The 27,295-nt window shown below is 47.1% G+C and overlaps 1 protein-coding gene across 1 annotated transcript in view; it reads right to left on the bottom strand.

The window, feature by feature from the left end:
- LOC144326432 (inositol polyphosphate 5-phosphatase OCRL-like) overlaps positions 1-27,295 on the bottom strand; it is a 79,206-nt gene that overhangs the window by 37,864 nt on the left and 14,047 nt on the right. Inside the window, 2 exon segments of the mRNA XM_077922987.1 lie at positions 10,050-10,159; positions 11,978-12,089. Of these exon segments, the coding sequence (XP_077779113.1) occupies positions 10,050-10,159; positions 11,978-12,089 (222 nt within the window).

The following is a 27,295-nucleotide window of genomic DNA, read 5'->3' as shown; positions in this document are numbered from 1 at the left end:
GTGCAAAATGTCCCAACCCATGATATGTCTATTCATCTCCTGCACAGGCGTCTGGCTCATGCTAGCTTTAAGGTGCTTGTCAGGGAACTGCCATCAGAGACCAGAGGAGAGGGAGGTCGCCCTAATTATGCAGGGGAGGGGACTAGCAAGGAGAGAGAGAGAGCTTCCGCTGGGGAAGGCAATCAAGGAGACACCAGGAAGAAAGGGGAGGCTGAGAGCACTTCGGAGGGAGGGCTCCGAGACTCTTCAAGTGAGATCAGCGAGGAGAACACCGGACCCCCGCTTGGCACGCCCACACTGCGCAGAAGGCTTCCGTGCAGAGAATCTAGGCGGAGACTGGGCGTCAAGGAATTTTTATGTTGGAAGAAGTTTAGAAAACGCCCACTGACGGATTCTGCCAGCGACTGAAGCAGCCGCGCCTAAGGGCTGCTCAGCCAGGGAAAGGCGCAACCACCCCAAGCAGCTTGGAGCAGTTGGTGGTTTACACACAAGCAACCCCTATTCCTATTACAGCAATCCGTTAGTCCTTTACGTTGCTTGTGTGCAGGAGAAGAGGGGCACCGTCATGAGTCAAACCGGAGGAGCAGGCGCTGCGGAGGGAGCCAGAGGGGGACCTACTCTGGAGGAGAGAAACAGAGATTTGGAACAGCAGCTGGCTATTCTGGCGGCGCGGCTGGATGAAAGGCGGACTCAAGATGCCCAGGGGAAGCCCACCCCCATTGCAAGAAAGGTACCCGGACTAGTGCAGAAGTTTGGGGGCAACCCCAGGGATTATAACGCATTTAAGACAGAGATGCAGTATGCAATGGACTTGCAGTATGATGACTTTGTGGATGACGGGGCTCGAGTGGCTTTTGTGATAGGGCACCTTCAAGGGGGGGGGGGCAGGGAATGGGTCCGACCCTTAATGGCGTCTGATAATGCCGCGTTAAAGGATCTGAGGAAATTTTTTAGCGCCATGGACCATATGTTTTCGAGCGAAGTGGAGCTGAGCGTGACGCGCAAGGAACTGATGGGTTGCAAGCAAGGGAACCAATCAGTGAGGGAGTACTGGTCACGCTTTGCCATGTTGATCCACAAACGGGTGGGAACTGAGTTTGGAACCGGTGCAGATGTTATTTGAGGAGGGGTTATCCCCTTGGGTTAAAGACGAACTTTCCCGCTCGCCCCGCCCGGAGTCGATGGACCAGCTGACCAAGAGGGCGCTTGCGGTGGGAGTAAGGCAAGAGACGCGGGCGATGGAAAGGCGGGAAGGGAGAGGCTAGCGTTGGCATGACAACCGCATTCCTGAGATGCCAGGGCAATCTCAACCGCCAGAGGAGCCAATGGAGATTGGAGGCGCGCGCGGGGGGTTTCAAACTCTGGCGAGGTTCGCAAGAAGGAGGGGGAAACCGCCAAGAAATGCTTTCTCTGCCAACAGCCGGGACATTTTGCCAGGGTCTGCCCTCAGAGGAAGGCGTGGCAAGGAATGGTGGGGGCAGTTGGTGGGGAACAGGAGGAGGACAAGCAACAGGGAAACGCCAGTGCTTGGCTGCCCAAGAGCGGGCACAGCAGCCAGGCAAGCACCCAGTAAAAGTGCCCAAGCCAGACCCTCCCCAGGCAGCCATCGCCATAGAGGTGGTGCTAGAACTCCCCAATGGGCACCCAATCAAGGTGAAGGCATTGTTGGATTCAGGGAGCTCATGCAACTTTTTTAGCAGGGAATTTGCCCTAGAACATCAGCTCCACGTATTGGCACTAGAGCACCCTTTGCAAGTAACGACCATAGATGGGAGGGAACTTCTAGGGGGGGAAGTGACCCACCAGACCCCTCCCATGAAAATGAAAGTCTCCAGACACACAGAGACAATTGCCTTTCACGTAGCCACACTAGCAGGACCACCAATCATATTGGGTATGAGCTGGCTGGCACTGCACGATCCAGTGGTGGGATGGCACCAGCGAACAGTCTCCTTTGGGTCAGCTTACTGCATGGAGCACTGCCACGGGGGAGAGACCCAGAGGATGGCAGTGGCCAGAGTGGCAGAGATGGCGGTAGGAGAGAAGGGGAGAGTGCCACCCCAGTATGCAAACCTGGAAGCAGTATTCAGTGAGAAGGAGGCGGACAGGCTACCCCCCCACAGGCCTTTTGACTGTCAGATCAACCTACTCCCAGGGGCCCAGCTGCCAGTGGGTAAGCTGTATGCCATGTCGGACAGGGAGATGCAAGAGTTGCAGAAGTTTATTGATAAGAACCTGAAGAGGGGTTTCATACAAGAATCAAGGGCGGTGGGGGGGGGGCAGTCCGGTGTTCTTTGTGGACAAGAGAGACTCCAAAGAGCCCAGATTGGTCGTAGATTACAGGTCCTTGAACCTTGTGTCGGAACCAGTGACCTTCCCCATGCCGAGAATCGATGACATTTTGGCCAGAGTAAGGAAAGGGAAGATTTTTACCAAGTTGGACCTTCGAGGGGCGTACAATTTGATAAGGATGAGGGAGGGGGATGAATGGAAAACCACCATGTTCACCCCTCTGGGGGCCTTTGAGTACTTAGTTATGCCCTTCGGACTCCAATCAGGCTCCAGCACATTTCAAAGTTTTATGCACCATGTGCTGGGGTCCCTGCTCTACAAAAATTGCGTAGCTTTCTTGGATGACGTGCTAATCTACTCAGAGAATGAGGAGCAGCATGTAAAGGATGTCAGAGAAGTGCTGCAGAGACTGCAGGAGCACCAGCTGTGGGTCAAGTTAGAGAAATGCCAATTCCACGCCCGAGAGGTAGAGTTCCTGGGTTACAGGTTGTCTGACAAGGGCTTAGCCATGGACCCAGGCAAGGTGCAGTCAGTGCTGGAATGGAAGACGCCCAAGAACCGGAAAGACGTGCAGAGGTTCTTGGGGTTTGGAAATTTCTACAGGATGTTCATCTAGAACTTCGCCCACCTGACAGCTCCCATTACCGATTGCCTCAGCAGCAAGAAGAAGTTTGAATGGACAGCAGAGGCTCAGCAGTCCTTTGAGGAGCTAAAGAGGGCGTTCGCTTCAGAAGAGCAACTCTTACACGTGGATCTGCAGAAGCCGATGAGGCTGGAGACAGACGCGTCAGACCGAGCGGTGGGGGGCGTATTACTCCAGCCGGGAAATCGTGGAGAGTGGAAGCCGTGTGCCTTTTTCTCGAGGAAGCTGAACAAGTCCGAACAAAACTACACGGTGTATGACCGGGAACTATTGGCTATATATGAGGCTTTTCGCCGCTGGAGACATTTTCTTATAGGTGCACAGCACAAGATCCAGGTGTGCACGGACCATAAGAATCTTGAGAATTGGAGGACTGCGCGAGTCCTAAATCAAAGACAGGTGCGATGGGCACAGGAGTTTTCCAAGTTTTCTTTTGAGATTAGGTACGTGCCGGGGAAGGAAAACGTCAGAGCAGACGCTCTTTCCCGCAAACCAGAGTACTTGGAAGGAGAGGGAGTGCCGGAAGCACGTCATGTCATACCTGAGAACCAATGGGTGTGTGGGGGAGTGTTGGTAGGGAGACAAGAGCTGGCCGGGCGGACGAGGGACGACCAGTACGCCCAAACTAAAATCAGGGAGATCCGAGATGCAGAAGAAAATCAGGGGGGTTTTGAGGTCAAGGAGGGGGTTTTGTACTATAAGGGAGCGTTGTACATACCAGAAGGGGACTTGCGGGGAAAAATACTTAAACAGCTTCATGACAACCCCACGGCAGGACACTTTGGCCAGCACAAGACCATGTTGCTGGTCACCAGGCAGTTCTGGTGGCCGAGGGTAAGGGAAGATGTGAGGGAGTATGTACAGGGGTGCGAGCGCTGCCAGCGCGCTAAAGGGGAGAGGGCAGCACCCGCGGGGTTACTGGAACCCTTACCCACACCAGAAAGACCATGGGAAGTGGTATCAATTGATTTTATGACCGATTTACCCAAGTCCAGGGGGAAAACAGCCGTCATGGTGGTAGTTGACTTGATGACTAAAATGTGCCATTTTATTGCGTGCTCGCATGCAGTGACAGCAGAAGAAACAGCGAGGCTGTTTGTTAATCATGTCTTCAGGTTGCATGGCGCCCCCTTGAGGATTTTGTCCGACAGAGGCCGGCAATTTACTTCCAGGTGCAGGAGAAGGCTAATGAGCCTGTTAGACGTGGAGGTGAGCTTCTCGACGGGCAGACATCCAGAGACCAACGGACAAGCAGAAAGAGCTAATAGCATACTTCAACAGTACCTACGCTGCTACGTCAACGAAAGGGAGAACGATTGGGTGGAAAAACTAGCGCTGGCCGAATTTGCATACAATAATGCTGAACATGTGTCCACGGGGATGAGTCTGTTCATGGCCAATTACGGGTGTCACCCCAGGGCCTTCCCAGGGGAGGGGGAGGGGAGGTGGAGTGTGCCAGCGGCCGAACAATTTGTGGAAGAAATGGAGGCGTTACACCAACAACTCAGGGTTAACCTGGAAAGGGCGAAAGAAGCATACAAGAGGCAGGCAGACAAGCACCGCAGAGAAGGGGAAACTATAAGAGTGGGGGATCAGGTGTGGTTGTCTACCCAAGGGTTACCGTTCAAAGGGAGTTGTAAGAAATTACGGCCAAGACGATTGGGACCTTTTGAGGTAACACAACAAGTGAATCCGGTGGCTTTCAGACTCAAATTGCCCAGCAACATGAAACTGCACCCGGTGTTTCACAGATCTCTACTCTCACCGTACAGGGAAGGGAGGGAATTTCTGGGACAAGGAAGAGAAACACCCATGCATCCACGGGTGGAGGAAAGGGAACTAAGTAGTCATGCAGCTGAAATTCTTGATTCCAGGTGGAGAGGGAGACAGGTGGAATATCTGGTGGCTTGGGAGGGGGAGCCCGAATCGGAGAACACTTGGGTTCCAGCGGGAGAGATCCGGGATGAGTATCTGGAGGAGGAGTTTCATCGCAGGTTCCCAAGGAAGCCCAAGCCGTTAGGGAGGTTTTGGAAGGAGCAATTTGGCAACACGGAGGATGAATAAGAGTTTGTGGGATTTCCTGCCTCCGAAGAGGAAGAAGGGGAAAGATCTGAAGGGGAGGAATCCGACTGGGAAGAGTGGGAAGCGGAAAGAGACAACCGCAGGTGGAGAGCAGTGTTGGAATCATCTGAGGAGGAGGATAGCTCCTTCAGGGGGTTCCCCACTTCACCGTCCTAGGGACGGACGGGAGGGGAAGGGGGCCCTGGGAGGGAGGTGGATGTCAGGGAACTGCTATCAGAGACCAGAGGAGAGGGAGGTCGCCCTAATTATGCAGGGGAGGGGACTAGCAAGGAGAGAGAGAGAGCTTCCGCTGGGGAAGGCAATCAAGGAGACACCAGGAAGAAAGGGGAGGCTGAGAGCACTTCGGAGGGAGGGCTCCGAGACTCTTCAAGTGAGATCAGCGAGGAGAACACCGGACCCCCGCTTGGCATGCCCACACTGTGCAGAAGGCTTCCGCGCAGAGAATCTAGGCGGAGACTGGGCGTCAAGGAATTTTTATGTTGGAAGAAGTTTAGAAAACGCCCACTAACGGATTCTGCCAGCGACTGAAGCAGCCGAGCCTAAGGGCTGCTCAGCCAGGGAAAGGCGCAACCACCCCAAGCAGCTTGGAGCAGTTGGTGGTTTACACACAAGCAACCCCTATTCCCATTACAGTGCTGAACAAAACATTGGAGTTGTGTGGGGGGATGAAAAACATTAAAAGTTGTGATAATTACTTAGACTGCAATATCTGCAAGGAGGTTAAAAGAAGGGCTTGCCCAGTAGCAAGAGCAAGCCAGAGAGAAACCAAAAAACCACTGGAGTTGATTCATGCTGATGTAACTGGTCCTTTTCCACCAAGTGTCTCCCATAACAAGTACTGTTTGATCCTAGTGGATGACTATTCTAGATTTGGCTGGGTCTATCCATTAAAGCAAAAGTCTGACGTTGCCCAAACTTTGAAGTTCTGGGTAAGAAGGGTAGAAAGGCAACTTGGCGAAAAGGTGTGCTCTATTCAGACAGACAGGGGAGGAGAGTTTATGGCAAGCTCCCTAAGAAACTGGTTGCGTTCCCAAGGGATTAAACATAGGCTTACCAATGTGGCAACGCCTCAGGAGAACGGAGTAGCAGAGCGTAGGGGAGGTGTCTTGCAGACACAAATGAAAGCATTGTTAGCAGTGTTAGCAGATGCAAATCTTCCAATTAAGTACTGGGCTGAGAGTATTAAGACTGTGAATTATATTGGGAATTGCTTGTGGTCAAGGGTACTAGATGACATACCCTATAAAATTCTCTATAACAAAAGTCCCAGTTTGCAACATTTGAGAATCTTTGGGACAAAGGCATGGGTTGACATACCTGTAAAGAACCGAAGAAAAGGTGGGAAAAGGGCACAGCAGTTGCTATTTCTTGGGTATGAAAGTGGTACGAAAGCCTATAGGTTTGAAGATGATAAAAATATTTTGAGTTATAGTCGATCAGCCAGCTTTAATGAGCAAAGAAATTGGCCCAAGATACATGCAAACCTGCTGCCAGAAAAAGTTTTACTGCCGAGCATACCTGTTGAGGCAGCTGAAACAAAGCTAAGAATTGGCAGCTCTCCCAGAGAAACTGAAAGGGAGGAGGTAAAGGTTGAGCATTTTTCTCCAGCTGCTAGCATAAAGCAGGGGAGAGAAGAAAGTGCAACAGGGACAGGAGGAGGTAGATCTCCAGGGTCATTCCACCCCATAAGCAGTCCTGAAGGTAGCCCAGGGGGTGAGATTAATGAACCAAGGAGGTCTGCAAGAAGTAATAAAGGTCAACCTCCAGATCGTTATGGGTTCCCAGCCACCATAAACCAGGTTTGTGTAACTGAGCCAGAAAACTTTGAAGAAGTGCAAGAGTTACCTACTCCAGAGAAAGAGGCGTGGTTAAAGGCAATGCAGGCAGAGTATAACTCTCTGCTAAACAACAATGTCTTTGTACCTACAGAATTGCCTGAAGGTAAAAAGCCCATAAGCTGTAAGTGGGTTTTTAAAGTGAAAAAGCTGGCTGATGGTAGTTGTCAGAGGAAAGCCAGGTTGGTTGCAAGGGGCTTTACACAAAGGAAAATGATACATTATGATGAAGTGTTTGCCCCAACAGCAAAGGCTGAAACAGTAAAATCAGTTTTAGCAATGGCAAGTCTGAGAGGGTTAAAAGTTAATCATTTTGATGTTGCCTCAGCATATTTAAATGCTCCTATTGACGCCGAGGTGTATTTACAGCAGATACCAGGTTATGAGCTGGAAAAAGACAGCATGGTGTTAAAACTGCAAAGGGCACTATATGGGTTACACCAAAGTGCACGTCTATGGCATGAATGCATAGACACAACTTTGAAAAAGATGGGATTCAAACAAAGCCTGGCTGATTCCTGTTTATATTCAGCAATGGTGCAAGGAAGTGTTTGTTATTTACTTTTGTATGTTGATGATATCTGTCTAATAACAACTGCACAAAAGCAAGTGTCTTGGTTTATAAACAGCCTAGGTAACAAATACAAACTGAAGTATTTGGGAGAGATTCAGAATTACTTAGGAGTAGAGGTTCAGAGAAATGAAGAGGGCGTCTTCTATCTGAGTCAGAAGGAAAAAATCGAAAAGTTACTGAAGACATATGGAATGGAGAGGGCAAATGAGGTTGACACTCCCATAACTACCCAGTACAAAAATGAACCAGAAGGACAAAAACGTGAGAATGCAACAGCGTTTCATTCTCTGTTGGGTTCTCTGTTATATTTAAGTTGTTGGACAAGACCCGACATAACATTGGCAGTGCACATGTTAAGCCAAAGAAGTGCAGACCCGGCTCAGAGAGATTGGGTAGCACTTAAAAGAATCCTAAGGTATCTGAAAGGCACAAAAGATTACAAACTGGTGCTGGATACAGGATATGATCAGCAAGTGTATGCATACGCTGATGCCAGCTGGGGGGACAGAGAAAATGGAAAGTCTACCACTGGCTATGCCATATATATTGGAAATGCCCTGGTTCAGTGGAAATCCCAGAAACAAACATTTGTTGCCACAAGTACTTGTGAAGCAGAGTACTCAGCCATAAGCGAATGTGTGTCACAAATAGAGTGGTTTGCTTGTCTAACAAAAGAACTTGGAATACCTTCTGAAATGCCAATCACTGTGCTAAGTGACAACATGGCTGCACAACAGCTTGCTAACCAACAGAACTTTAAGAGCAAGAGTAAACATATTGCTATAAGATACGGAAATGTGAAAAATGCTTTGGAAAGAAATGTGTTAAAGGTACAGCACTGTAACACAAAATGTAATGTGGCGGATTTGTATACAAAATGTTTGGATGCTCCTAAATTTCGAGACTTAAGAGAATTATTAGGTCTCAAGCCTTTGACTTAAGGAGGAGTGTTGGGATTCGCAGGATGATGAGTAAGTCTGCAGGCTTCAACAGGCTGATGCAATACTCTGTGAAGTGCTGGGTCAGAGTGACTCAGCGGGAATGTGATTGGCTATCACCTGTTTTAAAAAGGAAAGCCCGTGCAACAGTTGTGTGGTTGTGGTGTGGTTGTGCTGTGGTGTGGCGATGCTGTGGTGGAGAGTATTTGTTTGCCTTAAGGAGCAGGTACTCTGTATGGACTGTTTTTGTAAATACTTGTATATAGCTCACATTAAAAAGACTGCACTGAAAAAAACCTGGGACTCTGAGCGTTTCTGCTGAAAGCGCCGAGAGGAATTCTCGACAATGATGGGGCTTGGGAGTCCAACTTCTGAAGGGGTGGACCTTGCAGGTGTGCAGGTATTTTGCCTCATGGAGAGAGTTGTTAGGAAATCAAAAGCTGCCTTCTACCAGGTCAGAATGGATTTCTAACCTACCCCAGTTTTGACTCCTACATTGCAGGGGGTTGGACTAGATGACCCTCATGATCCCTTCCAACCCCACAATTAATTAATTAAGTCTACTCTGGCTGGCAGCAGCTCTCTGTGGCCCAATCCTTTTTCAGGTGGAGGTGCCTTTCAACTTGAGACTCTGCATACAAAGCATATGGCACACCACCAAATGATGATCCTTCCCCAAAGCAAGGGGCCCTGTTATTCTTGTTCAGACATTATTTTTTCAGTGATCCAAGCTTCAAGAAATGTAAAAATACCCTTTCTGGCACCTGAAATGCTGCCCAAAGGAGCCTGCCGTTTTCCGGCTTCGTCACTACATGTTCCGCCTGTCCTTTTGATTTCCCTATTACCACAGCAAGAGAAATTAAACTAGCAGGCCTAGGTGGCTTCTGACAGTTGTCAAGAACCACAATAATATGCAAAATCATGGATGATGAGGCTCAATGGCTACTAGCCATAATGGCCACAGAAAATACTCCACCAACAGAAGCAGTATGGCTTGGAGGAGGGGAGCGTGCTGTTGCACTCAGGTCCTGTTTGTGGGCTCCCCAAGAGGCATCTCATTGGCCAATGTGAGAACAGGATGCTGGGCCAGATGGACCAATGGCCTGATCCAGCAGGGCTGCTCTCATGTTCTTATGCCCTGGCAGACTCATCTTGAGAGAGCACCAAGTCTAATTCCCAGACTTCCTTGACACAAACAGGATTCTCTGCTTATACACGCCATGAAACAGAGGATGCTGGTTATCAGGACAAATGTGGGGGAAAGGCTGCTTGTGGAAAAGGAGCCAAAACATTTCCAGAGACTTTGAGCAGGGATGGCTTGAGGACGACAACATATCACAGCCTTGCATTTCACAACTCGCCTAGCAGCCTTTGGCAACCAGGAATTCCATGCAAGCAAAGTGAGCAGGCGAAGGAGAGCTGGATCTCTCTCTTCCTCCGTGGCTTGGTGTCCATTCTGGCTGCAGAGGAAAGGAAGTCCATCCAGCCCTCAACTCTATCCCTCCTCCACCAGCTTGCTTAGCAGAAAGCAATCTTTAAAATATATGTTTTACTAGCCTGCTCAAGAGGATGGAAAGGCAGGACACTACTAGCATCTCAGCAGACTAGGAAAAACAAACAAGCCTTGCAGAAGAATGATTGAGAGGACTTACTTACAAAGGCTCAACTATCAAGCAGGTGCTTACCTGGAGTCCCAGCGATCTGTTTTAGAGTCGAATTTGTACGTCGGGATGAACTTGATTTCTCCCTCTGTGAAATCAGCAAAAGCTGTCTTTTGGGTACGCTGAATGTTTAGCTAAAGCCAAAAAGAAATCGCTTATCAGCAGAGAAGCAGAAGACCCCCTGTTGCCTGACAATGGAGTCTATTAACAGCCACTATTGTGCTGGAAGACCAAGGGGAAGTACTAGTAGGGTAAAGGTAAAGGGACCCCTGACCATTAGGTCCAGTCGTGACCGACTCTGGGGTTGCGGCGCTCATCTCGCTTTATTGGCCGAGGGAGCCAGCGTACAGCTTCCGGGTCATGTGGCCATTACTAAGCCGCTTCTGGCGAACCAGAGCAGCGCACAGAAACGCCATTTACCTTCCTGCCGGAGGCGTACCTATTTATCTACTTGCACTTTGATGTGCTTTTGAACTGCTAGGTTGGCAGGAGCAGGGACAGAGCAAGGGGAGCTCACCCCGTCGCGGGAATTCGAACCACCGACCTTCTGATCGTCAAGCCCTAGGCTCTGTGGTTTAACCCACAGTGCCACCCGCGTCCCTACTAGTAGGTTAGCCAGGTGCAAAAAAGGGGGTATACCTGCTGAAATCCTATCTTATACCCAATTATTAAAGGTACAGGATGCTTGTGCATTTTTGCCCCATGTCATCTTAAATTACTTTGCTGCATCACACGACAGGAAAATCCTCTAACTCAGGAGTAGCAGACACGTGGCCCTCACAATGCTGCAGAACTACAATTCCCATCATCCCTGATTACTGGCCATGATGGCTGGAGCCAACAGGAACTGCAGCTCAGTAACATCTGGCAGACCACAGGTTAGCCATACCTACAATATGCAATGTTATATGTACCAATAATCCATACAAACTGTTAACAACCACCAGAATACACCCCCGACACTATGAGCAACTGCAAAACCATCCTTTTGCATCCTACGTTGGCTCCCAGGACGTTTCTGAGCACAATTCTCAGTGTTGGCGCCAACCTTTAAAGCCCTAAATGGCCTCAGCCCTGAAAGAGTGTCTCCAGCCCCATTGTTCAGCCCAGGCATCAGGGTCCAGCACCGAGGGCCTTCTGACAGTTTCTTCACTGTGAGAAGCGAAGTTACAGGGAACCAGGCCTTCTGAGTAGTGGCACCTGCCCTGTGGGACACCCTCCCGTCAGATGTCAAGGAGATAAGTAACTATACAACCTTTAGGGGAGTTTTTAATGTTTTATGATGGTTTTGCATATGTTGCAAGTCTGAGGCTGCCCCCCCCTTGCCTTCCTTGCAGCATCCTTCTAAAAGGGCTAAGGCATGACTACACTCACAAAGTTTAAATCCACCATAAGGTGCAGCAATCAGGCCTCTGTTTCAGCACAAAATACCAATGATCCTTATGCCAAGTTGGAGAAAGGTCGTAAACATTATGAACACACAAACCTTGGAGAGAAAAATTAAAAACAAAAAGCATCAGCAATTTAATTTGATTTAATGGAAGTATCTGCTGATAAGAACATGTGAGCAATGCAGATTTTCCAGATAGATGCAAAACCTAGAGCAGGAAACATTAGACCTTTAGATATTGCTGGACAGCAGCTATGCTGGGGCTGATGGGAGTCCAACAACATCTGGAGCGTGTGCTGAGCTAGGAAAGCCCTTTAACTGGGAAATTGCAGAGCAGTCCTATTTATTCCAACTTAATTGGGACTTGCTTCTAATTAAGGTTGCACAAAACTACAACCTTAAAAAGCATTTGTAGAAGTCACAGTCATTCTATGTTATAGATACACTTTGCTCCTAACTGTCTGAAAGTGGTTTCTCTAGCCTAGGCTGGGGTATCCCAGACAGAGGAAATAAACAGGGCAATATCCTAAACCACCACATATAACACAAATATCTCTCTCACCTGGTCGTAGGTCAGAAGTCTCTGAAGTTCATTTTTAGTGATCAGAGTTTTCACATCGTTGGCATCAGGAAGGCAAAGCCTGTAGTTCAGATCACCCAACCAGATGACAATGCTGGAAAAAAGCAATGAAACCACAGCTACAGGCTAGCTCACAGGGTCAGGGGGCGGGGGGCAGCCTGCTGCCACTTCCTGCAATATGTAGTAAGACTGATAACTAGGATTGGGCAGTATGTGTGAGGAGAACCTGAGCTTACAGGGTTAAACAGCTCAGAATGTGCGTCCTGCCTACTGTGGGGTGGAGAGACTCTGCGTCACATCCGAGAGTCTCAGTCCTTTGTTCTATTCTGCTTTTGTTTTTGTCTGGGACAGACACGTTTGTACGATGTTCCGTACTCTACTAGATAATGGATAGTTTCTGCTATAAATAAAGTGCTTTTAGTTTTAGTAACTCTGCGTGAGAGCCTGATTTATGCATATCGACACACAGAAGACAGAGGCTTATTTTCTGACCACTGCTAGACTCTGCTTTTGCTCAGAGCTTTGGAATGCCTTTGAAGGCCTGGCGCAGCAAGGAAAGCCCGCCGGACTGTTATCTCTCTGAGCAATAAATTACTTTCAGAGGCTATGGAGCCGAAGTTTTTACGCTGTCAGAGAAAGCCTGCTTTTATGTGCTGTGTGCTGAAAAGCTTTTGGCTGCTGAAGAAGGAAGCCCAGCTCTGAGACCCTGCCTGGAGGAAAGCAGGGGGTCTCACTGGCTGCAAGCTGTGTGCTGCAAAGTGTCACTGGAGGCCTCTCCTCAGAAGCCGGCTGGTACGCGTGAATACTTCTGAGCCCCAAGGGAGGACTGGGGGAGGAGATGGCTGCTCTCCAGGAATCTTATTATGTCCCGTTTGAGAAGCTCAACAGCCAGAACTGGGAAATCTGGGCCAGAAGAGCACGGGAGTTGTTTTTGGCCACAGGGCTCTGGAGTCCATTCCAGAAGGAGCCGGCCCCACCCATGAAAGCTGCTGCTGGAGCTGGTGCAGCAGACGTGGAGGCTGCTCTGCTGAGAGAGAGAGAGAGAGAGAGAGAGAGAGAGAGCAGAGAGAGCAGTGAGAGCTCTGTATGCTGAGAGCAAGTGTGGATGCTTTGCTGTTGCCCCACCTGGAGGGTCTCAAGACTGCTCAGGCCGCCTGGCAGGTGCTGAAGAGTCTGTGTGAAAGCTCAGCAGGAGCCAAGGGCCGAGGGGAAGCCGAGGACCCGGTGGGGGCTGAAGGCCACATTCCTGAAGATACAGCTGGGAGTTGCTGCTTTGTCTCCGAGAGGCCACGTCATGTAGAGGCCCGAAACCAGAGTACTGGGGAGCATGCAGGCCCAGGCTGTGCACCCAAAGGTGGGGGTGCAGTGAGTGCAGGAATGGCTGGAGGAGAAGCTGTGAGAGCTTTTTCTACATGCCGCTGTTATCGGTATAGCTCTCCCTCCCACCTCGTGAGAGACTGCCCAGTGGAGGTGCAGGAAGGGCCCAAGGTTGTCTCCCGGAGCAACCAGATTAAGAGCTCTTTGAAACGTGGGAAGCAAAAGCCAAAGACAGCTGGCAGAGACGGCCCTGAACATAAACATTTAGCAGCTTCTATGGCAAGAATCTGGAGCTGTGAACAGGACGCTGTGCTGTTTTTTTGTGATTGACTCAGGAGCTTTGCATCATCTCGTGCCCTCTGGTGGTTTTCTGAGGAACTGCACCTCTGTAGTCTCTGGAAACTCTGTCTGTTTGACAGATGGGACTAAGCGTGCTCTGACACAGACTGGCTCACTGTTTTGTTCTTTCTTACAGAATTTGATACAGGCGTTTGTCGTTCCTGGACTGTCCTGTGCGTTGCTATCCATCGCCGCTCTTGTTGCTGACAATTATAGAGTCTGTTTTGAGAATAACATGTGTTCTATTTCCAGGGATAGGCAACAACTAGTCAGTGTGGAATGTAAAGATAGGCTGTTTGTGCTAGAAGCTTCTCTTGCAGGTCCAGATGCCACGGAGGCAGCTCAAGCGTAATGTGCCAATGTTCCAGTCCATGATGCGTGTGCTCATCTCTGGCATAGACGTATGGCTCACGTGTCATGGGGTTACGTGAAGAAGATCCCAGAATGCACTGAGGGGTGCAAAATGAAATCCTGTGCTAAGTTTCTTGAGTGCAGAGCGTGTAAGCACGCAAAGGTGAAAACGTGCCCATACCCAAGGTCTGAAAGGATGACCACTAGGCCTTTTCAGTTAGTACATGCAGATTTGTGTGGCCCGATGTCAGTAACCAGTCTGGGCGGGGCCAAATTTGCATTGGTGCTGATAGATGATTTTTCAAGGAATGGCTGACTGTTCACTCTTAAACACAAGAGTGAGGCTGCGCCGCTAATCAAAAATTGGATTGCGGCAGTGGAACTGCAGTTTTCCACACGCATGCGAAACTTTCAGAGCGACCGTGGCGGAGAGTTCACCGGGTCTGCGCTGCAAAGTTTCTTCCACCAGAAGGAAATTCAACACAGGTTGACAGCTCCACACAGTCCCCAGCAGAATGACGTTGCAGAACACTGGAACAGAACGCTGCAGGAGATGTCCGCAGCGTTGCTGTTTGATGCTGAGCTCCCACAGCGCTTTTGGGGGGAGTCTTGGCGGAGGGCCAATTTTACCTTGAACAGGTCGTTTAATTCAGTGGTAGGGGACACACCCTATTTTCTGCTGCACGGCAAGAAGCCCAAGGTGCATTTCTTCTGTGTTTTTGGCTGTGAGGCTTGGGTCCTCATACCAAAGGCCAAACGCAGAAAGGGTGGCCCTAGGTCCCAAAAGATGATTTTCTGTGGGTATGAGCCAGGGACCAAGGGGTGGAGATTTGCCTATCCATCAGGGAATCAGTCCAGAATTCTGCTCAGCAACAGTGCTGAATTCTGTGAGCAGAGTGGCTGGACACGCATGCATGAGAACTCTGATATTCTTTCAGAGAGTCTGCTTGACTCTGCTGATGAAGAAGAGGAAGAGGTTGAACCTTCTGTTGAGGCACAGAGTCCAGACCCAGATCAGGTAGAGGGAGAACTTCTCCTAAGGCTGTGAAGCTTGAACACAGCAGTGCTCCTTCTTCTCCCATAAGGTCAGCTGAGAAGTCCAGACGGTGCAGCAAGTCAGAGGGGGAGCTCTCTGATGCCAAGGACGTTCTGGCTGGCCCTAGTGGGTCAGAGGGGGTATCTGAAGTTGGGTTGCGCCGTTCAACAAGGGCAACGAAAGGGAAACCTCCTGAAAGGTTTGCAGTCACTAGCGTGTGGGTTGGAATGGCACAGTGTGAACCTGAGAGTTTCGAGGATGTTCAGAAACTGCCTGAAGAAGAAGCCAGGAAATGGCATGAGGCGATGCAAAAGAAGATGAGCTCAATGGAGTCTCTAGGTGTGTTCTCCCTCACGAAGTTGCCAGCGGGCAAACAGGCCGTGAATAGCCACTGGGTTTACCGTCTTAAACCCACAGCAACTGGAGAACCACAGTACAAGGCTAGGCTAGTAGCCAGAGAGTTCACGCAGCGGAAGGGGCTGTATTATACTGAGGTATATGCTCCTACTTCCAGAAGTGAAACTCTGCGCATGCTCTTAGCCGTTGCTGCACAAAGAGGTTTGCTGGTGCATCACTTTGATGTGGATGTAGCCTACTTGAACTCAGACCTCCAGGAGGATCTGTACATGCTTCCTCCTCCAGGGTTTGAGGGCAATGAGCAAGGTACTGTATGGAGACTTCACAAGTCAATTTACGGTTTGAAACAATCGGCCAGGAATTGGAACTTGTGCCTGAATGAAGCTTTAGAGAAGCTAGGTTTCAGGAAGAGTCTTGCTGACAGCTGCCTGTACCTTAAAGGGTCAAGAGAGTCACAGGAAATGGTGTTAATCTTTGTTGATGACATCATTTACACCGCAAGGGCAGACAAACAGGTACAGAAGTTTGCCAAAGAGCTAGGGAAGCGGTTTCAGCTCAAGAACCTGTGTGCAGTAAAGATCTACCTGGGCGTGGAGATAGCTAGAACTGAGGATGGTAGCTTCTTGCTCAGTCAGAAAGGCAAGATAGAGCAGTTGCTTGAGAAGTTCAGAATGTCTGATTGTGCAGGGGTTAGGACACCCATGGAGACAAGCTATGTGATGGACAGTCAGCAAGCAGAACGTGCTGAGTTCGAGAACACTGTGCTCTTTCAGTCAGCTCTGGGTAGTCTGTTGTATCTGTCCCAATGGAGCAGACCGGACATTGCTTTTGCTACCAATCAGCTCAGTAGGGAAGCTTCAAAGCCCAGTGTAAGTGCCTGGCATGGTATCAAGCGTTACCTGCAGGATACCAAAGACTTCAGTCTCAAACTGTCAGCTGCAGGTGAGACGAAGCTCACATTCTGGGCAGACAGCGACTGGGCAAATCTGGATGACAGGAAGTCCGTATCCGGGGTGGTAATAAAGTTTGGGAAATCTCTTGTTGGGTGGAAGTCCCGGAAGCAAAGTCTTGTTGCGCTGTTCTCTATTGAGGCTGAGTTCAGCACACTGTCAGATTTGTGCCGAGAACTGGAGTTCTATAGATGCTTGGTGCAAGAGATCTGTGGGGATTGTAGCTTGCCCATCACTGTTTGGGGAGACAATCAACCCTGTCTGAAGCTAGCAGAATCTGGGCAGTTTAAGGCCAGAACCAAGCATCTACACATACTTTTCCAGAGTGTATGTCAAAGTGTTCAGTCAGGTTTGATACGGCTGAAATATTGTGCCAGTCACGATAACTTGGCTGATGGTTTTACTAAACCATTGAGCTTCCAGCATCATGGGGAGTTCTGTGGTGGTTTGGAGTTGGGGTAAGTGGTGATACTTGTTTGCCCACAGTAGTGCAGGACGAGAGGGGGTGTGAGGAGAACCTGAGCTTACAGGGTTAAACAGCTCAGAGTGTGCGTCCTGCCTACTGTGGGGCGGAGAGACTCTGCATCACATCTGAGAGTCTCAGTCCTTTGTTCTATTCTGCTTTTGTTTTTGTCTGGGACAGACACGTTTGTACGATGTTCCGTACTCTGCTAGATAATGGATAGTTTCTGCTATAAAGTGCTTTTAGTTTTAGTAACTCTGCGTGACAGCCTGATTTATGCACATCGACGCACAGAAGACAGAAGGCTTATTTTTTTTTTTTTTTTTTTTATAAATTTTTTATTGCGTTTCTTTCCATAATTTTATAAGTTACAAACAAATAACATAATTGCAAGAAACAAATTTTCCCTTTTTTTAACAACAAAAACAAACAAAAACAACTTGGACTTCCCCACCCCTTCCGATTCTGCGTTATTTAAATTAACAATGTCAGCATTTTGTTACCTTATTTCATGCCTTATTGTAGCTTTCCAATGTTATGTACCCAAATTCGATATATTGTATCTCAGATTCAATGCCTTTAAAATAAACATAACATGTTCGATTCAAATTGTCTCCTTTTCTCTTTTATCACTTATTTTACAATTTACTTAATCATAATTGCAGAAGCATAACTTTTCCTAATCATGCACTATCTTAAGATTCATACAGCTTGTAGTATTTTTGCAAATAGTCTTTAAATTTTTTCCAGTCCTCCTCAATTGTTTCTTTATCCAAATCTCGGATTCTGCCGGTCAGTTCAGCTATCTCCATGTAGTCCATCAACTGCTTCTGCCATTCCTCCAGCGTGGGCAAATCTTGTGTCTTCCAGCTCTTAGCAATGAGTATTCTTGCTGCTGTGCTAGCGTACATAAACAAGGTTCTGTCTTTCTTTGGCAATTTCTGGTCCACCATGCCCAGCAGGAAGGCCTCTGGTTTCTTGGGAAAGGTATACCTAAATATCTTTTTCAATTCATTATAAATCATTTCCCAGAAGGTCTTCACTTTTGGGCAGGTCCACCAGAGATGGAAGAAAGTCCCCTCTGTTTCCTTACACTTCCAACATTTATTGTCAGACAGGTGATGTATCTTAGCTAACTTGACTGGGGTCATGTACCACCGGTATATCATTTTCATAATGTTTTCCTTCAAGGCACTGCATGCCGTGAATTTCATTCCGGTGTTCCATAACCTCTCCCAGTCTTCAAACATAATATTATGTCCAACATCCTGTGCCCATTTTATCATAGCAGATTTAACCAACTCGTCCTGTGTGTTCCACATAAGCAGCAAGTTATACATTCTAGATAAAATCTTGGTCTTTGGTTCTAACAATTCTGTCTCTAGTTTCGATTTCTCCTCCTGGAAACCAACTTTTTTATCCATTTTAAAAACCTCTTGCATTTGAGCATAATGTAACCAATCTCGCACCTTGTTTTTTAGTTTATCCTGGCTCTGCAACTTCCAACTGTCTCCAATTTTTTCAATTAATTCCCAATATTTCGGCCAGTAGGCCTCCATATTGGGTCTTTTTCCAGCCTTGGCCTCCACCGGTGACAACCACCTCGGTGTTTTACTCTCTAATAAGTCTTTGTATTTCGTCCAGACTGCAAAAATTGCTTTTCTGACAATATGGCTTTTAAACAATTTGTGAACTTTAACCTTGTCATACCATAGGTATGCGTGCCAACCAAAAGCATTATCAAAACCTTCCAGATCTAGGACATCAGTGTTTTCTAGCAAAAACCAATCTTTCAGCCAGCAGAAGGCTGCAGCTTCATAATACAATCTCATGTCCGGCAGGGCAAACCCCCCTCTTTCTTTTGAGTCTGTTAATATTTTATACTTTATTCGGGGCTTTTTGCCCTGCCAGACAAACCTAGATATTGTTAGGATATTTCCGTTCCACCTTAAGAGGGAGCAGGCTTTGAGAGTCACAGAGTCTGCGCATGTCCTAGTCACAGGATGTTTATGCTTGCTGTTTCCTTTCGATTTCAGTCGGTCGGAGTCACTGACTCAGAACGGTCATGTTTTCCCTTTGTTCTGTTCAACGCTAAATAAACTGTAAATATACTCTCCTGCTGTGCATCTTTTGCTGTGTGGAGTCTGCTGAAAGAGTGTGCACCAGCCTAGGAATGTGGATCCAAAGGCTTCGTGTCGCTAAATGATACTGCGTGACTGCGTGACTACGGGAGGCAGATGGATGTCCGGCAGCCGGCTTGGGGCCAGATGGACGTTATCTCCCTGGCAGTATCCCAACAACAAGGTTTCGGGCCCAGATTCACAGCACCTACAGGAGAGTAAAGCTGCTACAGACTGCGTTTGAGAGGTATGTGAAAAGCGAAAGCAGCGAGAGCGGAGGCTTTTCTGTTTACCTCAACAAGGAGCCTTTGAACTCCGGCAAGGCTTAATTGGCCTGGGAGCCAAGCCAGGGAGTTCGTGATTAATGGGCTGCCGAGATAATAAGTCTTTGAAGGCATAAAGACTTGGGCTCACGTAAAGACCTGAGATGGATCTTTTACAATCCTCAGAAGTAGCTCCGTGTCCACCGAAGCTAAATGGCCACAACTATCAGACCTGGGCAAGGTACTGTGAGGGCCAGATGAGAAGGCTTGGAGTGTGGAATACCATTTCTGAGAACCCCCCAGCCCCTGTGACAGATGAGTGGAAAGCACAGGATTCGAGAGCCATGGGGATAATTTTGCTCTCAGTAGCTCCTGAAGAGTTAATCACCTTGGCTGGCAAGGCAACTGCCCGTGAGATGTGGGACGGGCTTAAAGCCTGTCATCTCCGACAAGAGGCTGGGTCTGTGTTGCTTTATTTCAGAAAACTGCACAGGAAGCGTTTAGAGCCAGGGGAAGATCTTAGAGCCCACGTTTTACATTTGCAGCATCTCAGACAGGAATTGACTCAGAGAGGTTTCAATATGCCTGAGTCACTGTTTGCAATTCTCATCCTGGACTCCCTGGATGAAAGCTATCATGCCGTGGCAAGTCAGCTGGCGACCCTCCCAGCACAAGACCTCACTGCTACAAAGGTCTTGGCGACTTTGCAAAACGAATATGATAGAAGGAATGCAGCTGAGTCGGCTTGTGCGCTTCAGGGGGAGCAAAGTGGGACAGCATTCCAGCCTCCAGGGGGAGCCAAAGCGTTGGCAGCTGTGAAGTGCTGGAACTGTGGGAACCAAGGTCATACTCAGAGGTTTTGTCCAAAGACTGGAAATAAACAAAAGAAAAAGCCTGCAGGTGGCCCGAAGCAGAAGGGGGGTGGAAAGCCCGCGCCAGGGAAAAACAAAGCGATGTTTGCTGGCACAGCTTCACCAAAGGCTAAAGGCACGTCTGCTGGCCAGGAGCAGCAGGGGGGCAAGCTGCAAAAGCCCAAGCCAGTGGAAAACAAGGGTTTGCTTGCTGTGAAGGCTGCTCCAACAGCCAAAGGCAGCTTTGTTGTTGATTCGGGCTGTACCCGCCACATCTCAAAGGATCGGCACCTCTTTATCTCCTTCAAGCCTCAGGAAGGTGAGATCCACCTGGCTGATGGAAGGACGTTGCAAATTGCAGGAGAAGGGACTGTGAAACTTGCAAGTTTGCATACAACCATCAGTAATGTTCTGTATGTTCCTGGAGCTGCAAGCAATTTGTTGAGCGTCCCGCAGCTTACTGGACGTGGTTTTCAGATTTCCTTCAAGAGGAGCATCTGTGTCATCAGTAAAGGCAAAGAGGACTATTTGCATGCAAAGTTTATGGATGGTTTGTTCCATATAACTTATGATGACACTGCTGTTGTATCTAATGCTGATTCTTGTTGTGTTGCACAAACTAACAAAGTTCTTCATGCAGGTTGCATTCATGAAGCGCATCGAAGGTTTGGTCACCTCTCTTGGAAGGCACTGGCCAAGATGCCAGAGGTGGTTGAGGGTTTGAACATCAAACCCTGTAAATATCACATGAAATGTGTATCTTGTGCTGAGAACAAGGTGAAGGTTGCTCCAAAAGGCAAAGAGTCTAGCAGGCAGGCTTCCAAGCCCTACCAGCTAGTGCATGCAGACCTGGTTGGGCCACTTACGCCCTCTTTAGGAGGAGCAAGGTTCTTCATGGTTCTAATTGATTCTTTTTCTAGGTACATTCATGTGTTTTTGCTCGAACAGAAATCGCAAGCGTTTCCGAAGTTTAAGGCATTCTGTGCTTGGTTGGAGAATGCTCACGGTAAACGTATTTCCTGTCTTTTTACCGATCGGGGCGGGGAATTCACTTCTCAGCAGTTTGAAGCTTTCCTGACTGAGAAGGGAATCCAGCATGACATGTCAACCCCCAGATCGCCATGGATGAATGGGCTTGCGGAGAGAGCAAATCAAACATTGCTGCAAGGAATGAAAACCTTGTTGCATGATGCCAATCTCCCTGATAAGTTTTGGGGGGAGGCTTTAGGGAATCTGGTTTACTCCGTTAATCGCAGATTGTCATCACCCATTGGTTGTACCCCCTATGAGAAGATGTTTGGCAAGAAACCCAACACCAAACACATGAGAATATTTGGTTCTGACATGTGGGTACGCACCCCACAAACCAACAAGCTTGGGAAGCGTGGGGCACATGGTTTGTTCATGGGGTACGAAAAAGGTGCATACAGGGTATGGATGACTAACTCCAAATCCATTAAGTTCACAAGGAGTGTTGAGTACAATCCTAAGTGGGGGGAAAATGTGGGAATTTTCCAGAGTTACCCAGAGGAGGATGAAGGTGATGTCAAGCAAGCAGCTAAAGCTGAGGAAGCTGCTGAGGATGATGATGATGAGGATGATGATGATGATGATCAGAGTTCGGATTCCAGTTCAGTGGGCGGCGCTGCTGCTGATGTCAGTGAGAGTGATGACACAGCAGACTACAAGAGTGCAAAGGCCTCAGTCAGACCATCTGATGCGTCTGACAATGAACTGGAAGAACCACTGTTCACCATTGGTCATTTTTCTCCTAAGAAAGAGGAGATGAGTCCAGAAGACTTGCGTCTAGTACGTAGGTCTGAAAGGGCGACCAAAGGCAGACCTCCTAAGAGATATGCTGATGAGTTTGCTAAGACAGCAACTGCTGTTCTTAGTAGCTCAGAGAAGGTGTGGGAACCTTCAAGCTTCAAAGAGGTTCAGGAGTTAACCTCTAAAGATGCTGAGCCTTGGCTTAATGCCATGAAGGCTGAAGTTGATTCCTTGAACAGGAACCAAACTTGGGAGCTGGTACCGGTAGTCCCAGGTATGAGACTGGTTGGCAGCAAATGGGTCTTCAAGGCCAAGACAGACCAGAATGGCAAGGTAGTCAGACACAAAGCCAGATTGGTTGCCAGAGGTTTTTCACAGGTACCAGGACAGGATTACCACGAGACCTACTCACCCACTGTCAAATATGAGAGCATTCGGCTGATGCTCAAGGTCGCTGCGGAGGAGAAACTGCATGTTTCCCATCATGACATTAATACAGTTTTTTTGTACGGGATTTTGAACGAAGAGCTGTTCATGCTTCCACCAGATGGGATGGAGATACAGAAGGGAATGGTCTGTAAATTGCGGAAATCCTTGTATGGTCTCAAGCAGAGTGCCAGGTGTTGGAACACAAAACTCACTGAGACATTGCTTTCTCTAGGTTTTTACCAGGGCAAAGCTGATCCATGTGTGTTTGTCAAGGAGGAGGGGCAAAACAAACTGTATTGTTTATGTTTTGTTGATGATCTTCTGATGTTTTGGAAGAATCAGGCTTTCTATCAAAGCACCCTAGCTCAGCTGAAGGAGCACTTTGACATGAAGGATCTTGGTGAGGTATCCAACTATCTTTCTCTGCAGGTGGAGAAGGACCAAGCAGGTAATTTTCTGGTACACCAAACACAGAAAATTGCTGATGTATTAACCAGGTTGAATTTGGTTGATGCAAACCCAGCAGACACACCGATGGTGACAGGTTACCAGGTAGATAGTACTGCTGAAGCGTTTTCTGACACAACGCTGTACAGATGCGTTCTAGGCAAGCTGAATTTCATTGCCAGATGTTCAAGACCTGACATAGCTGTAAGCTGTAATCTGCTTAGCAGACATGCCAACAATCCTACGGTTCAGGATTGGAAAGCTCTGAAGCGCATAGCCCGCTATTTGAAAGGGACTATGCACTACAGGCTGAGGTTCACCAGTCAGAAGACTGGAGGTCTTGAAATCTTTGCAGATGCAAGTTTTGGAAGTGACACCACAGATGGTACAAGCACTTCTGGAGTATGCTACATGTACAACCACTGCCTGTTTGACTGGTTGTGCAAGAAGCAAACAACAGTGAGCCTAAGTTCCTGTGAAGCAGAACTCAATGCTCTGTCATTTTCACTCATGGATTGTGAATGGTTGATGCAACTGTTTAAGGACATCGGGGTTTCTGTGAAATGTCCTATACAAGTGTATCAAGACAATAGATCGTGTTTGGCTTTGCTGAACTCTGAGAGTTGCAAGCAAAGAACCAAGTACTTGCAGATTAAGCTACATCGTGCAAGAGAGTGTATTCAGAAAGGACTGATTCGGGTGTCCTACATGGCAGGAAATGAAATTCCTGCTGATCTGTTGTCTAAGGTTGTTAACAAAGAACAACTTAAGGTTTACACACAGAGGTTGCAATTGGGTGAACCACAGGTACAACAGGTTACACGGAAAGGGGGAGGATGTTAGGATATTTCCGTTCCACCTTAAGAGGGAGCAGGCTTTGAGAGTCACAGAGTCTGCGCATGTCCTAGTCACAGGATGTTTATGCTTGCTGTTTCCTTTCGATTTCAGTCGGTCGGAGTCACTGACTCAGAACGGTCATGTTTTCCCTTTGTTCTGTTCAACGCTAAATAAACTGTAAATATACTCTCCTGCTGTGCATCTTTTGCTGTGTGGAGTCTGCTGAAAGAGTGTGCACCAGCCTAGGAATGTGGATCCAAAGGCTTCGTGTCGCTAAATGATACTGCGTGACTGCGTGACTACGGGAGGCAGATGGATGTCCGGCAGCCGGCTTGGGGCCAGATGGACGTTATCTCCCTGGCAGTATCCCAACAGATATATCCTTCTGCCATTTTCCAAAACATTCCACTCTGTCCACGATCTGTAGGGTTTGAAACAAAAATAACATTTTCGGCAACACATTCATTTTTATTGCTGCAATCCTTCCCAACAAGGAAAGTTTCAATCTTGACCAAATTTCTAAATCCTTTTTAACTTCCGACCAACATTTTTCATAGTTGTCCTTAAATAAATTCAAATTTTTGGAAGACAAATAGATCCCTAGGTATTTCACTTTTTTTACCACATTCAGTTCTGTTTCTCTCTGAAACCCCTCTGTTTCTGTAAGTGTCAAATTCTTGGTCAAAACCTTGGTTTTTTGCTTGTTCAACTTAAATCCCGCCACCCGACCAAACTCAGATATAAGTTCAAGAGCTCTTTTTGTACTGGATTCTGGCTCCTGCAATGTCAAAACTAGATCATCTGCAAAGGCTTTCAATTTGTATTGTTTCACTCCGACCTCTATCCCTTGTACCAACCGGTCCTTCCTTATCATATTCAATAGCACCTCCAGGACTGAAATGAATAAAAGAGGGGATAGAGGGCACCCTTGTCGTGTCCCTTTTTCAATTTTAAACTCCTCCGTCACCACATTGTTCACTATTAATTTAGCCTTTTGCTCTGAATAAATTGCTCGTAACCCATTTTCAAACCCCCGCCCCACTCCCATCCCTTCCAAGTTTTTCTTCATGAACCTCCAAGATATATTGTCAAATGCTTTCTCCGCATCAATAAAAATTAACACCGCCCTTGTGTTCATGTTGGTTTGTAAAAGTTCCAAAATATCAATGATGTTTCTGGTATTCTCATATAAATGTCTACCAGGGAGAAAGCCTGCTTGGTCTTTGTGAATTACTTCATTTAAGACTTTTTTAAGTCTGCTTGCCAAAATGTCTGCAAATATTTTGTAATCCACATTCAGGAGTGAGATGGGGCGATAGTTCTTGAGCTGAGTCTTTTCAGATTCTGTCTTAGGTATCAATGTGATGAAGGCTTCTTTCCACGTTTCTGGTGCCCTCTTCCCATCCAAAATCTGGTTGCATACCTCCAACAAAGGTTGTATCAAATAATCCTTCAAAGTCTTGTAGTATTTGGAGGTAAGCCCGTCCGGGCCTGGAGATTTGCCTAGTTGCATGTTCTGAATGGCACCTTCAATTTCCTGAGTAGTTATTATAGAGTTCAAGATTGATCTTTTATCTTGAGTTATTCTTGATAGTCCATTTATCTTTAAAAATTGATCTATCTCAGATTCTTTCTGAGGCCCCTGTGTATAGAGTTCTTTGAAATATCTGTGGAAGCACTTCCTAATTTCTTCTGGTTTCTGTACCATCCTTCCTTCAATCTCTAGATTTGTTATCGTATTTAGCTTTTGTCTTTTTTTCAGCTGCCAGGCTAGCAGCTTTCCGCATTTGTTTGCTGATTCAAAAGATCTTTGCTTCATCTGTTTTATTTTCCATTCAATCTCCTGGTTAGTCAATTTTGAATATTCTGCTTGATGGAATTTAATTTCTCTCAGCAGTTCCTTTGACTTTGGTTTAGTTCTCAATTTTTCCTCTCCCTGGCGTATTTTCTCCAATATTTTATCTTTCTTTCCATTCCAGAGCTTCTTCTTAATTGTATTCTGTTGTATCAGAAACCCTCTCATAACAGCTTTGCTTGCGTCCCAGATTGTTCTTTTTTCTACTGTAGTGTTCAGATTTATCTCAAAGTAATCCTTTAATGTTTTTTGGGCCTTCTTCACAATCTCTTGATCTCTTAGTAGTGTGTCATTCATTCTCCATCTGAAGGAACCGGGTTGAGTTAGTCTGAGTTCTATTTTCAGAGCGTTGTGGTCGGAGCATGTTTTTGGGCAGATTTCCACCTTTTTGGTCTTGGGTGCCAGCCCCCTGGAGGTCCAAATTTGGTCGATCCTTGACCAGGACAGGTGGGCCTCAGAGAAGAAAGTGCCTTCTTTACCTAGGGGGTTCTTTGTCCTCCAAATATCAATCAAATCCAGATTGTCAGTCATTTCAAAAAAAGTTTTAGGCAATCTGCCGTCTGATGTTAAATTTTGGTTGTAAGACTTATCCATATGTGTAGACACCACTCCATTCATGTCTCCCATCATTATGATGTTAGCATAGTCCAGATAGTCCAACAAAGTCTCATGCAGCTTCTTGAAAAATTCCGATTTCCCGTCATTTGGAGCATAAATTCCTAATAACAATATTTTTTCTCCTTGAGTCTGAATTTCAATTGCCAAAATTCTTCCATATTCATCTTTAAATAGAAATTTAGGTGACAGGCTCTCCTTAGCGTAGATCACCACTCCTCTTTTCTTCACCTTATCTGAAGAGATAAACTCTTGGCCTAGTCTTTTGTTAACCAAAACTTTCCTGTGGAGCCTGGTTACATGGGTTTCTTGTAAGCAAATAATGTCCAATTGCTCTTTCTTCAATATATGAAATAGCCTCCTTCTTTTCTCCGGGGAATTTCCGCCATTTATATTCCAACTTAGTAGCTGCAGAGACATCCTGAACTATTCTGTTACACCTAGAGCGGTGTGTCTTCTTTTTCCTCTGGTTCCGAGGGTATAGGCGTCCCTCCGCCTGCTGGCAGAATGGGTCCTGGTTTAGGTAGAGGCCAATGGGCTGCTGCTTCTTTTTGGAGATCTTCTCCGTGGTCGTGCTGGAACTTTTGTAGGTCCTCTGGCGTTCTTATTTTAACCTTCTTCTGTTTGTAAGTAAATGATAGTCCTTGTGGAAATTCCCACCTATAAGGAATTGTGTTGAGTCTCAACAGCTTGGCCAATTCTGAATAGGTGGTTCTCAAATCCAGTAACTGTTTAGGGATGTCTCGGTAAATTTCCACCCTTTTCTCTTGTATCTCAATTGAGTTATTAAAATGTAGGCCTAATATTTTGTCTCTCTCTTCTCTTGATCTCAAAGCTATTAAGCAGTCTCTTGATCTATCTTTTCTTACCAATCTTCCCAATCGAAAAGCCGATACTATTTTAAAGTCACTATCTTCTTTTAGGCCCCAAAACTTTGAAAACTCTGTTGTCAAAAATCCAATCAAATCTCCTTGTTCGATTTCTGGCACCGCCCTCAGCCTGAGGTTGGTCTGGCGATTTTTCAATTCCACCAAGGAAAGGTAGGTTTGTTGGTCCCCTACCTGTTTGTGCAGAGGCTTGACTTCTGCTTTAACTTCCTCAACCTCTTTTTTAGCTGCTGTTGCAATTTGAACGGCTTCCCCTGCCAGTTTACGATTCTCTTCTGTTGCTCCTTGCAATTTTTCAATTGCTTGGGTATGTTGGGAAACCTGATCTGTCAGTTTTTGGATCGAGGATGTAGCTTGGTCAATTTTTATTGATTGATTATCAATTTTTTGGTTTAATGCTGATAATTGTTCCA

Source organism: Podarcis muralis, chromosome W (genome assembly GCF_964188315.1).
Source record: "Podarcis muralis chromosome W, rPodMur119.hap1.1, whole genome shotgun sequence".
In the NCBI taxonomy this organism is placed as follows: Eukaryota; Metazoa; Chordata; class Lepidosauria; order Squamata; family Lacertidae; genus Podarcis; species Podarcis muralis.
The sequence above is the reverse complement of the archived record's forward strand: the minus strand, read 5'-3'. Positions and strand labels throughout refer to the sequence as shown.